At 31.8% G+C, this 14,179-nt stretch overlaps 2 protein-coding genes across 4 annotated transcripts; one reads left to right on the top strand and one right to left on the bottom strand.

Annotated features, from left to right (window-relative positions):
- The first annotated feature begins 4,541 nt into the window (after positions 1-4,541).
- Positions 4,542-7,129, top strand: LOC113872193 (gibberellin receptor GID1C). Of its 3 annotated transcripts, XM_027509536.1 has the most exons (3): positions 4,542-4,849; positions 5,143-5,237; positions 5,357-7,030. In XM_027509536.1, the coding sequence occupies exon 3, from the start codon at positions 5,416-5,418 to the stop codon at positions 6,412-6,414; it is 999 nt and encodes a 332-aa protein (XP_027365337.1). In that variant the 5' UTR covers positions 4,542-4,849; positions 5,143-5,237; positions 5,357-5,415; the 3' UTR covers positions 6,415-7,030. The 3 variants fall into 3 exon arrangements, with proteins under 3 accessions (XP_027365337.1, XP_027365336.1, XP_027365338.1); XM_027509535.1 differs by lacking the exon at positions 5,143-5,237 and having other exon boundaries at positions 4,544-4,849; positions 5,416-7,129; XM_027509537.1 differs by lacking the exon at positions 5,143-5,237 and having other exon boundaries at positions 4,576-4,849; positions 5,357-7,056.
- Positions 7,130-8,786: 1,657 nt separating this feature from the next.
- LOC113872401 (myosin-2) lies at positions 8,787-11,136 on the bottom strand. The gene has a single exon (XM_027509933.1). It carries the CDS (start codon positions 10,928-10,930, stop codon positions 9,164-9,166), a length of 1,767 nt encoding a protein of 588 aa, XP_027365734.1. The 5' UTR covers positions 10,931-11,136; the 3' UTR covers positions 8,787-9,163.
- Positions 11,137-14,179: the final 3,043 nt, after the last annotated feature.

Below are 14,179 nucleotides of genomic sequence, written 5' to 3'. Positions count from 1 at the left end.
AATATACTCTTCTGGACTGATGTTTTCATATACTTTACTTTTTGCATGATGAGACTGTTTTGGGGATAAGATTGAGAGTTGATTATTGCTTTTTGTTCATTTTGGCTTATATTACGATATTCTCCTTGGAGCGTAATAGGTGTTTGACACTCCACTTTTCTCTCCTTAATCTTTTAATGGTTTATGTATGTGACTTTTGTATTGCTAACCAACTTGTTATGAATGTACAATGAAAGTTTGCTTAACCTTTAAATTGTACTTGGATTGCATATGAAAAAATTGTTCCCTTAATGATGATAATAACGTAAACCTCACATATTTACATAGACATATAACTAATCGAATCAAAATAGATTATGCACGTTAACCTTTCATATATATATATATATACTTGGAAAAAGTAATGCATCCTCAAGTGCATGTTCGTTGTAGTGAGTTTGGAATGTTAAGATATCATAGAATTAAAGATTAAGAACATTTACACCCTTTCATTATTCCAACCTCCTCTGCTCTTATTTCAGGATTTCCTCTTTTCTCCTCAATCTTAATCCTAAACCCAAAATATTTCTCAAGGACAAAGCCACATTGCAACGTCAGGTCCTTTCTCTTCAACCTTTTCACAATAATCTTTGGTGTTGCTTTTTTAATCTAAATGTGGTTTTAGGACATATATTTCCTTATTGTCATTTTGGATTGTATACCTTTGATGTATTTTAATCTCATACATGCTTCCATTAAACTGATAAAAAATAATATATTTAGATTATATGTGCATACTATCTCATTTAGAGTGCATGTTGTTTCTCTCATAGATTTTGTCTAAAAATTCTTGCACAATTATTCTAGTGAGCCAAATTGTAAAAGATAATTATAAAATCAATATAAATTGAACCAAGAACAAGGAAGTTAGAATAATTGGCATAATTGAAATTTTTGTGGTATTTACAATTTCTAACTTTATTTTTTCATTAAAAATTTATGAAAAAGATAGATAAAATATTAACAAAATGGATTCATCATTCTCTCCGCTGTTAAATTTGCTTAAGCACAATGAGCTTGCTTTAGCGAATTGTTTACATATGGGGAGATTAAGTGCAACAAACGAACTCTATGTGCTTAAGCGAATATATTAGCAAAATAGTGAGTTCATTGCCTTGTTACTCAACTTTATATATTCTAAAATTGATTTTTATTTTAAGATGACACCCAAAAAGTCTATTTCTCAAAGAAAGAGGTAAAGACCTGATGTTGGCCAAGGTTCACAACAACATGAAGAACTTATGGATGACCAACAACAACTATTACCAACAGAAACAGAATTACAAACACCAGCTTTTTCATTGGATAAACTTAGGTTTGGAACTAAGGTAAAGGCTTAGAGATACATCAAATTGGAGCCAAGAAAATTACTACATAAGAGGAAATTGGTATTAAAACAAAGAGAGTATGAGAAATTTATGCAAAAGATTGTTAGAAGGAAATTACAATACTTGGCAAATCTCCCCAACCAAATACATGAAGATATTGCAAAAAAAATTTATGCAAATGCATGGTCGTTAATTACAGATAAGTCAGATAGAAAGTCATGGGATCGAAGTTATATCGTTACTTATGATAATGAGGCTATTTCCACACTGTTAGGAAATCCTATGACCTTAGTAGAAAGGAAGCTTTGCCAATGCCATCAATGCAGAAAGTGATTCATAAGTTTCCTAGATGCAAAAGTAGTTAAGATGTGATGCATTCCTAAAAAATATTGAGACAAGTGCTACTGGAAAGCCAATAAGGTTCAAGAGGCAAAGGTCGAACACTTTTGCACAATTCTATACATCTTCCTTTTTGCCAACATAGCCTATCACACATAGCTCAGATATCTGTATGCCTTGAAGATATATGATTTATAGCTTCATAGAGAAGATAAGTATTGACATAACAACAATCATTTCAGATGAAATGCACCTATTTGTCATGTTCAACACCTCCACTTCTATAGTAGCAATAAAACCTTTGGGATTCTCATATCTAATCACTGCTTTTTGTGCTTCACAAGATGCTATCATTCTTGACTGCTTCAACCAAATAGTGAAGTTGAAGAAACCTACGATTAATTTTCACTTCATCAGAAATTACTACACTAATCCATTAGAGCATCCTATTGCACCTTTTTCTCAACCATCCTCATGTGCAACACCTACACCAACACCACCAACAACTGCACCATTTATGTTTGACATGCCACAAATAAATTCTACCATCATATGCCATATGATTCGCATAGAGCAACAAATAAGTATAACAATAAGACATGCATGCAATTGAATGAGGCCTTCTACATGTCAATCTTATTTCAACAAATCTTTTTACATATTTGAAATTGTAATCCATGTTTAACATAACCCTAATTTTCTCTTTCCAAAAGTTCACACTACACCAACATCATGGACAGACTTTTGCTTTCCATAACCTTCATCATAAGCTTTTGCAGTTGTTGTATTACGGCCTGAAGACAACTCTACTTTCCTAACTCAAGAACAATTTGCAAAGGATAATGTGGTCCAACTAGAGGAAGGACCCTAGGAAGACATTCAAGGAAATGAATCAACAGATGGAGAACAAGGTGACCAAGCATAGGAACAAGGGGGACAAGACAAGGATCATGCAGCAAATAATGAGGGAAATCATATTGAAGACATGCAAGATGAGAAGTATGTGCTAGACATGATCACTCCAGAGATCTGAAATCATTAATGAATGTATTTAATATCAAAGATTTTTTGTTTTGTCATGAATTACAATTGTAATATTTCATTAATGGAATAGAATTGAGTATTTTTCTATGTTGGTGTTTGCTTATATTTCGTATATTTATCCATTTTGAACAACTATATTGTTGGATTGGAATGAAATATATAAACACATTTTGTCCCAAATTTTCATGATGTTTGTTTCTACATAATAAACTCATTTTTTCCATTATTTGTTTAAGCGACTAATTTTTACTGAAATAAATCCTAATTCGTTGCATTTTAACTAAGTTGGCTCAAGCAAATACCAAACTTGCTTAAGTAGATCCATATTCATTTAAATGAATGACTAGATTTTGAGTCATTGCTCTCTATGCCAAACTCCCTTAACAATAATTAAATAGGCTTGAAATGACTTAAGTGAATTTTATTTTGCTTAAGTGATTCTTAATGCGCTTAAGTGAATTACAGAATTAAAATCCATGACTCTCAGTCTCAAATTCGTTTAAGAGTAATTAAATTTACTTGAATGGACTTAAGCGAATACTTGTTCACTAAAGCGAATATTAAGTCAATTAAATGTGAAATGCTTAGTTTCTTTTGTCTCACTTAAGCTCATTTTACACATTGACAAGCATATATTATCTCGCTTAAGCTCTTGTTTAAGTAAGATTAATTTATTTTCACTTAAGCACTAAAATTTACTTATTAAAATAATTTCAACTATAGAATTATGTTTGCGCCAAAATTATAGAAAATTCATAAGTGTTTATTAACGTATTGATTATTAGGAGTTTTTAACTAAAATGATTGAAGAAGGTTGAAAATAAAAAGAAAGAGGAGTTATTTCCCCATTTGAGAAAACTTTTACCTCCATAATTATTTTATATTATGACTACTTTTTCTTTTATCAATATACATTTCTTATAAGATTTGTTGATGTTAATTCATACCTTTGTATACTTATAATTCAATTGATAGTTTAATTATACCATGAAATAATTAATAAATTTTGTATCAGAGTGTTTTTTTAAAAAAAAATTCTGAACCTTTAAATATATTAAATTGGTAAGGGTTTTGAAAATTTAGTGACCAACATGTGCATATATAATAAATTCAGTGTTAGAGGTTTGTAAAATTTTGATGACTAACACGTGTACGTATAATTAAATTCAGAGCCTAAGATATACATATCATTGCAAAATTATCTATGTAATTTTCATTTGGTCAGAGTGTTCAGAAGTTGTGTTTTACTTTGCTTGAATATGATCTGACATCTTGGCTGAATATTTTATTTTTGAACTTGGACTTGACCTGGGCATATTTAACTAATGATTGAGTTGGGATTGAGAAAGTATACAAATTATTATACCTTTTATCAAGAAAAATATTTATTAATTAAAGATATAAAAAATAATATGATTATGTAGAATAATGGATTAAAATGGGAATAATTATTAAATGATTAAATTGAAAATATTAAACTAAAAAAGGATAATAGTGAGATAAAAAATGTGTAAGGAAGAGTGGTGAGTTGGGGGGAATATTGATTAGTGGAAAAGCATTTGCTAGTTGACACTTGACACAATTATTATGAGGTGGAAATCCAAACGGGGATGTCTGTCTGGACATGCCACGTCACGCAGGTTCTTTTTTGTCTCTCCCGTTCCCGTTCCCGTTCGTTCCTTTCCATTTTTATAACGCATTTTCAATTTCGCGACCAAAATTGAAAGTGATTCGCGTGTGGGCCCCGCTAAACAGTCCTATTTGGGCCTTTCCTCACTGTGATTGGCCCTTCCCCTCCCGTATCCCTGTGCCACTTTAGCATTTTCTACAGTGCGCACCGTTTCTTATCCTTCACCACCCTCTCTTCTCTCCCACTCAACTCATCTCCTCAACCCCCAGACGCAAATAACGTTAACAAACAAACAAACGCTCAATCAGACTCAGAAGCTCTTTCGATCTTTCATAACGCCTTATTCATACTTGATGGGTTTCTCTCGCCAACAACCTCTGTGATTGTCAACCGCGTTTTGGATCTGTAATCAGAGCAGAGGATCGCTCCAATGGCTGGGAGTAACGAACTTAACGCCAATGATTCTAAGGTATTCAGAATCTCTGCACCGCACTTTTGGATTGAATTCGATTTGTTGATTGAACTTCATATTGTAGAACCGTACGGTATCTCCTGCTTACTTTCTTTCTTTCCTCTTTTGGCTTTGATTAATTCTTCATTTCTTGTTTTTCTGCATACTGTTTGATAATCTCTTGTGTGATTCTTTTTATTATTATTCTTTTTGGTACTGTGCTTAAATAAAACAATGACTCCTGTTTTGGTGATTCATCGTCTTCGTTTTGGTTTTTGAGTTTCGATATTTTTGTTTTCATCGAAGAATAGATTGAGCTTTGCTTTGTTCTGGTGGTGTAATAGTTTCGGTTTTCGTTGGATCAATTCGAGGTTTCACCTAACGCGGCTTCACTGTTTAGGGTTTGGTACACACTATGCTGATTTTAACTGTTTGGTTCATTATTTTCTCCAAAATTACGGGGTTTAAGCATTTTATTTTAGATTTATTTTCTGATTCTAATCATCCATTTTTTTTTTGTTGTAGATATTTTTCTGATTATCCTCAATTTTTTTCACTTAAAAATGGAATAAAATTTGGTGTAGATGGTGGTTCCGTTGAATATGTGGGTTCTGATCTCCAATTTCAAGTTGGCGTACAATCTTCTTCGTCGTCCTGACGGTACTTTCAACCGGGATTTAGCAGAGTTTCTTGATCGGAAAGTTCCGGCAAATGCTAACCCTGTAGATGGAGTGTTCTCTTTTGATGTCATAGTTGACCGCGAAACGAATCTCCTCTCTCGAATCTATCGTCCTGCAGAGGGAGAAGTGCGCCAAGTGACCGTTGTTGACCTTGAGAAGCCCGTGAGCTCTGAGGTTGTTCCTGTTCTCATATTCTTCCATGGTGGAAGTTTTGCACATTCTTCGGCAAACAGTGCTATATATGACACCCTGTGTCGTCGCTTGGTGGGTATTTGTAAGGCTGTTGTGGTCTCCGTGAATTATAGGCGTGCACCTGAGAATAGGTACCCCTGTGCATATGATGATGGGTGGACAGCTCTAAAGTGGGTTAGTTCTAGATCTTGGCTTCAGAGTAGGAAGGATAAGAAAGTTCATGTCTACATGGTTGGGGATAGCTCGGGTGGGAACATTGTGCACCATGTTGCCCTTAGAGCTGTGGATTCGGGAATTGAAGTGTTGGGGAATATGCTGCTCAACCCATTGTTTGGCGGGCAGGAAAGAACTGAGTCTGAAAAGCGTTTAGATGGAAGATACTTTGTTAGAGTTAAGGATCGGGATTGGTATTGGAGGGCTTTTCTTCCTGAAGGGGAAGATAGAGACCATCCTGCATGTAACCCTTTTGGCCCCAAAGGCCGAGACCTTGAAGGGATTGCTTTTCCAAAGAGTCTTGTTGTAGTTGCTGGTTTAGACCTTGTTCAGGACTGGCAGTTGGCTTATGCCAAAGGGCTTGAGAAAGCTGGGCAAGAAGTGAAGTTGCTATTCCTGGAGCAAGCAACGATTGGGTTTTACTTGCTGCCGAATAATGAGCACTTCTCCACTGTTATGGATGAGATAAAATATTTTGTGAGCTCTGACTGTTCATAGGCTTAACTTTTGCTATACACAAGGGGACGTACTTAGAAGATTGTGTAGGTAATAGGTATGCTACTTCTTAACTTTTTTCACATTTTGGCTTCTTTACTGTAGGACTTTGCTCCCGTGATTAGGTACTTCTCTGGTATTAAATGTGTCGTGAGATTGGTGTAATCAGCATATAGCTGTATGATGTTTTCCCGGGGCACATCATCAGGACATTGGGTGTTGCGGATGGATGAAAGCTTTTTAGGACAAAGGGGAGCTATGGCCATGTTTATGGGAACCACGAAAGTAGTGATTACCCACTCTGACTTCCAGCCAAAAAGGAGAGGAAGACATTATTCTATTTCTGGGCGTGACCTTGATGCCAATCAGTGGGGCTTGTCGTTGTCTGGCAAGTGTTATATATGACTAATTTTGGAACTCGGATAGGGAAAGTATCAATGATATGTTGGTGCTGTTAGATTATATACGTCTGTGCTATCTTCATATGAGTGTTTGTTTTAAGACTGTTGACTTTTTTCTCTATATAGCTAATTTTACGTTCTTATGTCTTGGGTTGTCCTTCTTGTTTGACGATGGACACTCTTTGCAAGTGTAAATGGATGTCTTTTCGGCGCAATGTTAGGGCTTGTATTATGTTTGCTTCTGTATATATAGATATTTTTCAGTTTTTTCTTATGATACATTGGTTTAAGTTTTAATTCAACGTGCTTTATGTCCGTCAATTTTCGTTCATTAATAGTGTACTAATATCCGTTCAAGACCGTTTACTGCAACTGATATTTTGACTATCAAGGTATTTGGTTCAAATTGATCTTTACAAAAAAATTACATTTTAAATGTCCTGTAAAAGATTATAATAGTAAATTATTTTTTTTTAAAAAAGTTTAACCAAACAGGAAAATTTCATTCCTTAAAGCTTATCACGAGTAATTTTGAAGTATTGATGGCAGAAGATACAACAATTGTCTCTTTTGAAAAAGTAAAAGGCCCACTGAGACATGTTACCACTCAAACTTCTCTTTTCTCTCCGAGTACCCCATAGGCCCGGTTGGATTTCACGTTTGCGTCCGTGGTCTCGCAGAGCATATTTGAACCGTTTGCGTTGGAATGAAAATTGGATCACGAAGAAAAGATAAATTATTAAATGGATTCGACGAATAAGAATTTATTCGAACAACTGTATGAGATGAATATGACCCAACGCGTTTTATATAAAATTAATAATATCACATAAATTGTTATATAAAACTAATATCATTTTGAATAATATTACCTGAATCACTATATTTAACACATTATACCAATCACTTTATAATAAAAAATCATTTGTTATTTTAACTTCACAAATTATACCATATATAACTAATCTGTAAATACATAGTATTCTTAACATATCTTAGAGTGAAGGTATCAAATTCACCAGTGTATACATTATTTTAAAAGATTATGCTATATTAAAATTTAATTGAGTGTTTTGTTTGTTATATTTTATTATTAAGATATAAAATATCACTTTTATTTAACAAAAGCATAGTAACGGATATTTGAGTGGTATTGTCACTGTTTTAAGATCATTATCACTTTCATATTTTTCTACAATAAACATTGAATGATAATTAATTTGAGAAAAAAAAGGCTTACTAAATTTTCTTGTAATATTGACACTTTAGAAGGTGTTTCTCTGCTGAGTCTTGTTTCTTGATTTCATGTACTACATTAGTATACGCCATCGACTCCGAATTTCAAGCAGTTGGATTAATCTTAAAAAAAAAATTTTGTTTTAAAAAATATAACAATTAAGATGAAATTGTTAAATTTTCAAAATATCTCTGATAATTTAACACTTTCTTACTTACAGTCCGTCTTACAGAAATATTTTCAGCAAAAAGAAGTGAAGAACACCTCACATGTATTCCACTATTAGTTTTTTTATTTCCGATTTAAAATTTTCAACAGAAATAAGATTATTTAAAAACTGATAATTATCGAGGAAGGTCTTGTATGTTTTAATGTTAGAAAGTTAATTCTTGCACTTTTCAATAATAAAAAAAATTCTTCAATAAGAAATATAATTCAGATTAATTTAAGTTAGTTATCAATAAATTTTGTCAAAATTAATTCTATAATCTTAACGATCACAAAGTACTTGAAAACTACCGAAAATTTTCTCTTTTCACACCCTATAAATATATTCTTCTGTTCTTTGTTTCTCTTTACGTGGTTCACTCAATACATGTACCATGTGATGTAAAGGTACGTGGAAAAAAAATCACGTGAGAAGATAAGTTTTCAAAACATTATCAAGAACATAAGTTCTATATACCAATTCTAGTGTCATTACTTGAATGTAGAAAGGAAATGGAAATGCAACAGAAAAGGCCACAAAAAGTTTTAATCAAGCTAAAAATTATAAAGAACATCTCTATAAAAAGACTGGCCCATTGAATATATCTTTAGTTCCAGATAATTGCATTGCTCTCTTTCAGCAAACATCATTTCTCACTGCTTCTTTGCAATTATCTCGAAACACAAACAGAATAACACAGATTTAACCCAAACAACATATTGTTCATTTTATAATAAGTAAGCACATGACATATTTCCTCAAGCTTTTGGCTCAGTACAAATTAAAATGTTATTCTCTAATAAGGACCAATATATATAGTAGCTCAACCACAACATATATTATAACGAGCAGATCTTGATCCTTACCAAAGTAACAAGAGTCTAACAAAGAGAAAAGGACAACCATTCAGCGTCCTCTAGCAACATAAGCAGCTAAGGCAGCAGCAAAAATTGTAGTTGCAGAGGATATGGCAGTCCATAAGCTCTTACTTTTATGTGCCTCAGCCACAGTCTTCTTCATTAATACAACTTGTTGCTTCATGTCATCCACCATCTCATTCTTGCTTTTGAATGCCTTCTTTATTGCATCTAATTCTTCAACATATGGCTGAATTTCTCCTTCCACAAGCTTCTCATTGGACACCACTTCCTCTCCTCTGTCCTTATATTGACAAACAAGTGCAGCAGTACCCTTCAACTTTGCCAGGGCCTTGCTCGAATTGGTGCACCACAACTCAACCTTTGCTCTCAAATCATCAGATTCACGTTGTGCCTCCACAAGACTACCCTGCAATGCACTCTTTTCCTTCATCAAAACATCCACACGGTGTTCGAGCATAGTGATCTTCTCAATGTGCTTCTCACCTACACTTTTCATCTCTTCCAACTCAGCTACACTTCTTTCAATCATTCCCTCAGCTTCTGCAACCCGCAACTCCAAGTTGCCCACTTTCTTTTTCTCCTCTTCAAACCCCTTTCTGATGCTATCCTTCTCAAGCACCATTTCATCAACATCATTTTTATAATGATTCACTTGAGAAAGCAACTCCTTATTTTCCTCTTCAAATTTCCTGCATTGCTCCTTCAACTTATCCACAACACCCCTCAACCTATCCACTTCTCCTTTCAACACAACAATTTCATTCTCGCGGTTAACTTTGACATGCTCGACCTCACTTCTCACTCTAATTGCTTCATCAAGTTCATGTTGCTTCTCCTCCAACTCCTTCTGAACCATACCGAGAACCTTATTAACAGCATCCTTTTCCTCCTTTAACATCTCAACACACTTTTCCACCTCCTTCTTCTCTCTCAGCAATGCACTCATCTCCATTGCCATCTCCTCTTCCTTCTGCATGGCAATGCCAAGATTCCCTTCCAGTTGGAGAACCTTATCACGCATGAACCCTTCTTCATTGCGGGAATTTCTCAAAGACTCGCTGAGTTGCTTCAACTCCAGTTCAAGGCCATTGATTTTCAACTCTTGAGCACTGTTCAGCTTCACAGTCTCACTCTTCTCCCTGCTGACCCGAACAATCTCTTCTTTCAACTTTTCAATCACCTTAAGAGATTCTTGGGATTCCCTCACAGCCAAATCCCTATCCTTCTTGTGTTCTACAATGACTCTTTCTTTCTCAGACACTTCCTCCATTAACTTATCACCTTCCAGCCTCAGCTTCTCCGCTTCTTCTAGAAGCTTCCTCTCTCTGCTGGCGGTCTCCTCCAACCGCTTGGACTCAGCAACGACGTCGTTCTTCAACTGGTCCCTCTCCTGGGTCAGCACGCTGAGTGAACGCTTATCGTTATGGACTTGAGAAGCGAGGTCATGCACTTGGCGCTTAAGAGCCGCAACCTCGTACTCCCTCTGGTTCTTGTCTCCGAGGAAACGAAGGGCGACTTCTTTAACCTGGGACTCAACGAAAACGAGAAGGACGTCGTTTTGAAGGTCGACGGCGAGGTTGTCGTCGGAAGCAATTGCGGAACGGTGAAGCGCGAGCTGCAAGGACTCAATCTGCTGTCTGCGATGAGTGGTTTCTTTGAGAAGAACGGAGTTGAGGTTTTTGAGGTTCTGAATCTGAACGGAGGGGTCAATGTCATCGGTAGCCGTAGCCATTGGTGGCGTTTCCGTTTGAGGTTTGGAATGAGATTGGTGGGACAGTTTCTTTTTGGCCATATTAGAGAGAGTGAGGGGTTTTCTAGGGTTTTTATTTTTAACGGCGTGTGTGTAGTGTGTGTGTGTGTGTGTGTGTGTGTGTGGAATCACAATGGGTGAGCTTTCTTTGGTTTTACTTTGTTTTGTTTTGCGTTGCGATTCAAATACCACAGAATATGAAGTGGCAGAGAGATAAATGATGTGTTCTGTTCCCTTTTCAAATTCAAATTTTTGGGGCCCAAACCCAAACCCTCTTTGCGTTTTTAACTGCTTCGGAACTCCAACCATCCATTTATGCTGTGGCGGCAATGCTTATCCTTTTATTATTTAATAATAATTAAAAAAAGTGAATCGTTCCTTTTAAATCATGCCTGTTCAACTTTTTTAAAATGAATGGAATTGTAATTAAATGTATGTATATTTATAATGAATTTTAATCTTTATGTTTATTTCTAAATTAATATATTCTTATTATAAATTTTTAATACATTTTTAGTATATTTTTTAATAATATTATATTTTTTCAATTAGTGTTCTTATAACACTTGTTAATAAAATACATTAATATTAAGTGAATTTGTTAAATGATGGATTTGGGTGTTTTACACAAAGTCATAATGCGTGAAAAAAGAAGCAGCAAGATACAATCTGCAAACACACAGGGCTTTCTGTGTATGATTGTGAAAATGACTTTGTTAAAATATGCAAAACTTATTTTTGTAATTTTTATTATTATTAAGTAGATAATATTCCTGATGCACATTAAAAAAATATGATGAAAGGTTTTTAGGTGTTTTGTTTATTAAACTGTGTATCATCTGGTGTCATTGTGATGATCATATATATATATATATATATATATATATATATATATATATATATATTATAAATTTTATGTAATTTGTAAATATATAATAAAATGATAGTTATTTAATATATTTTAAAAAACCCACATAAAAATAAAATGAGATAAAAATTTAAATAACGTGAAATTTTCTGAACTTAATACGGTTTATGATTTTTTAAATTTAACAATTAAATTAATTATTTTTTAAAAAAGGTTTTAGATGCATCGTTATACTAAATTATTTGGGTAATGTCATTTAATGCTATAAAATTAAAAGTTTTATGTGGAATTATTCATTCATATTAAATAAAAATTAACAAGTAATTAACAAGTGAAATTAATTATAATTAATTACATTATTTAAAACAATAAATTGATCAACTAACTGTAATAATAATGGGATTTACAGTATCAAAGATTTAGGAATTAAAAGAGATTTATTAAAAATTATAATAATATAAGAGAAAAATATTAATTAGAAGTGAAAAAAGTGAAATCTATATAATTTTTAATAAATTTTAATCAATAGTAAGAAGTGTGTTAGAGAATGCATTACTAACAATTTTTATTAACTAAATTTTTTAACACACTTCTTATTATTGATTAAAATTTATTAAAAAGTTATATAAATAATGTATGTATCACTCTTCCTTATTCCTAATTTAATATTTTTTTTTTCATATTTTTATAATTTTAATATGTTTTAACCAATAATAATGGGCATTCTTATTAGCAAATAGTTATAAGTGTGTTAAAAAGAGTATTTTAAACTTTTTAAACTTTAATTTTCTTGTTTAGAACAAAGTTTTGCTACTTAATATTTTAAATACTAATTAATAAAAAAAGGGTAAATTTTTTTTTTATCAAAAATTATATTAAAGTGTATAAACTAATGCATTTTGGATATTTGTTAGTGTAAGGTTTTGTATAATTATTTGCCTCTTGTTTTTTTTATTCAAAAATCATAACTATCGCTTTCATCTTGAATTTTATGGTTCTCACTCGTTAAAATTCTTACACATGTCAATAACATTGAATAAACTTAACTCAATAGTTAAATGTATTCTCTTGCATTTTTTATCTTTTAAGATTTTCACAAGTTTTTCCTTTTTTTTTAGTCTCTCTTTGATAGTTGTGAGAAAGTGATGAATATATTTTTTTTTCTTTTTATTAGGACACTATATAATCCTTATATTCTATGTGAAAGGAGAAGAAAGAGTTTTATTTTATTTTATTTTTTAAAATATATTTATATTGATTCTATCTTTTATAATTAATAACTATCATTTTAAATTTCATAAGTAGGATCAAACCATAAGTTATATAAGCCATTTAATAAATGTTTTTTTATGGTAATAAAATAAATTAAGAGTGATATTACGTAAATGTCCTAGATTGTAAAGAATTATGAAAATATCTTATTTAAATTGAATTATTTATAAGACAGAAAGCAGTTTCAATCGACTTAAAGCTAATTCTACCTGTTATCTGTGACGTGTGGAAGTCAATTAAAATTCACACATCAATTAAAATTGATTTTAGGTAGAGGTGAAAGAAGTTGATTTAAATCAACTTTAGAAGGCTTTAGAAAATTATATTATAAGACTTTTGTATGCTATATATGCACCAACCATAATTAACATGAGAGAAAGAAGGTTCTTGAGAGAAAGAAAGAGGAAAAAAGTCTAATGTAACTGCAATGAAAATAGATAATAATTTAAATTAACTTAATTTTATTATTTTTTATTTAATATAAATTTTTCATTAATTTTTTAATTATCTAATTAAAAAGATTTGTAAATATTAATTTAATTATTATATATTTAATTAATTGTTTGTTATATATTTATTTTTTATGATAATATATTCTATGATATATATATATATATATATTGTATATATAACACATAATATTTGTTATATGTTTAATCAATTGTCTGTTATAGAATTGTTAGTGTATTAAATATTATGATTTTTACTATTTGTTACAATAAATTAAATAATATTAAGATTTAGATTGTAATTTGGTGAATTTTATAAATTAAATTTAGTGAGTGTTTAATATATTTCAAGAATTTTAATTGATGTTTTGTCTTGTAGAAATTTGTTTATTTATTTTAATGAACTTTATACATTAAAATAATCTTAATTAAATTATATTTTTTGTTAAATTTATTTTATAAGGTAGTTAACTTAAGTTTAATCTTGTTGTAATGTATTTATTTAAATTTTATATTGTATATAAACAAAATAGTAAGTAATATTTTGATGTAATTTTTAGTTGTAGTAAACAATACTTGATATATAATTTTTTTTATCTCATAGGATATTTGAATTTTTAAAAGTAAATGCTATAACATGATGGTCACTCGAGATCCAGATTCGAGAATGAAACCGTTTTTTAGACTAGTTTTGGCATATTG

The sequence above is a fragment of the Abrus precatorius genome, unplaced genomic scaffold (assembly GCF_003935025.1).
Source record: "Abrus precatorius isolate BTA unplaced genomic scaffold, Abrus_2018 Scaffold7, whole genome shotgun sequence".
NCBI classification, from domain to species: Eukaryota; Viridiplantae; Streptophyta; class Magnoliopsida; order Fabales; family Fabaceae; genus Abrus; species Abrus precatorius.
Note: the sequence above shows the minus strand (reverse complement) of the source record. Positions and strands in the feature narration are given on the sequence as shown.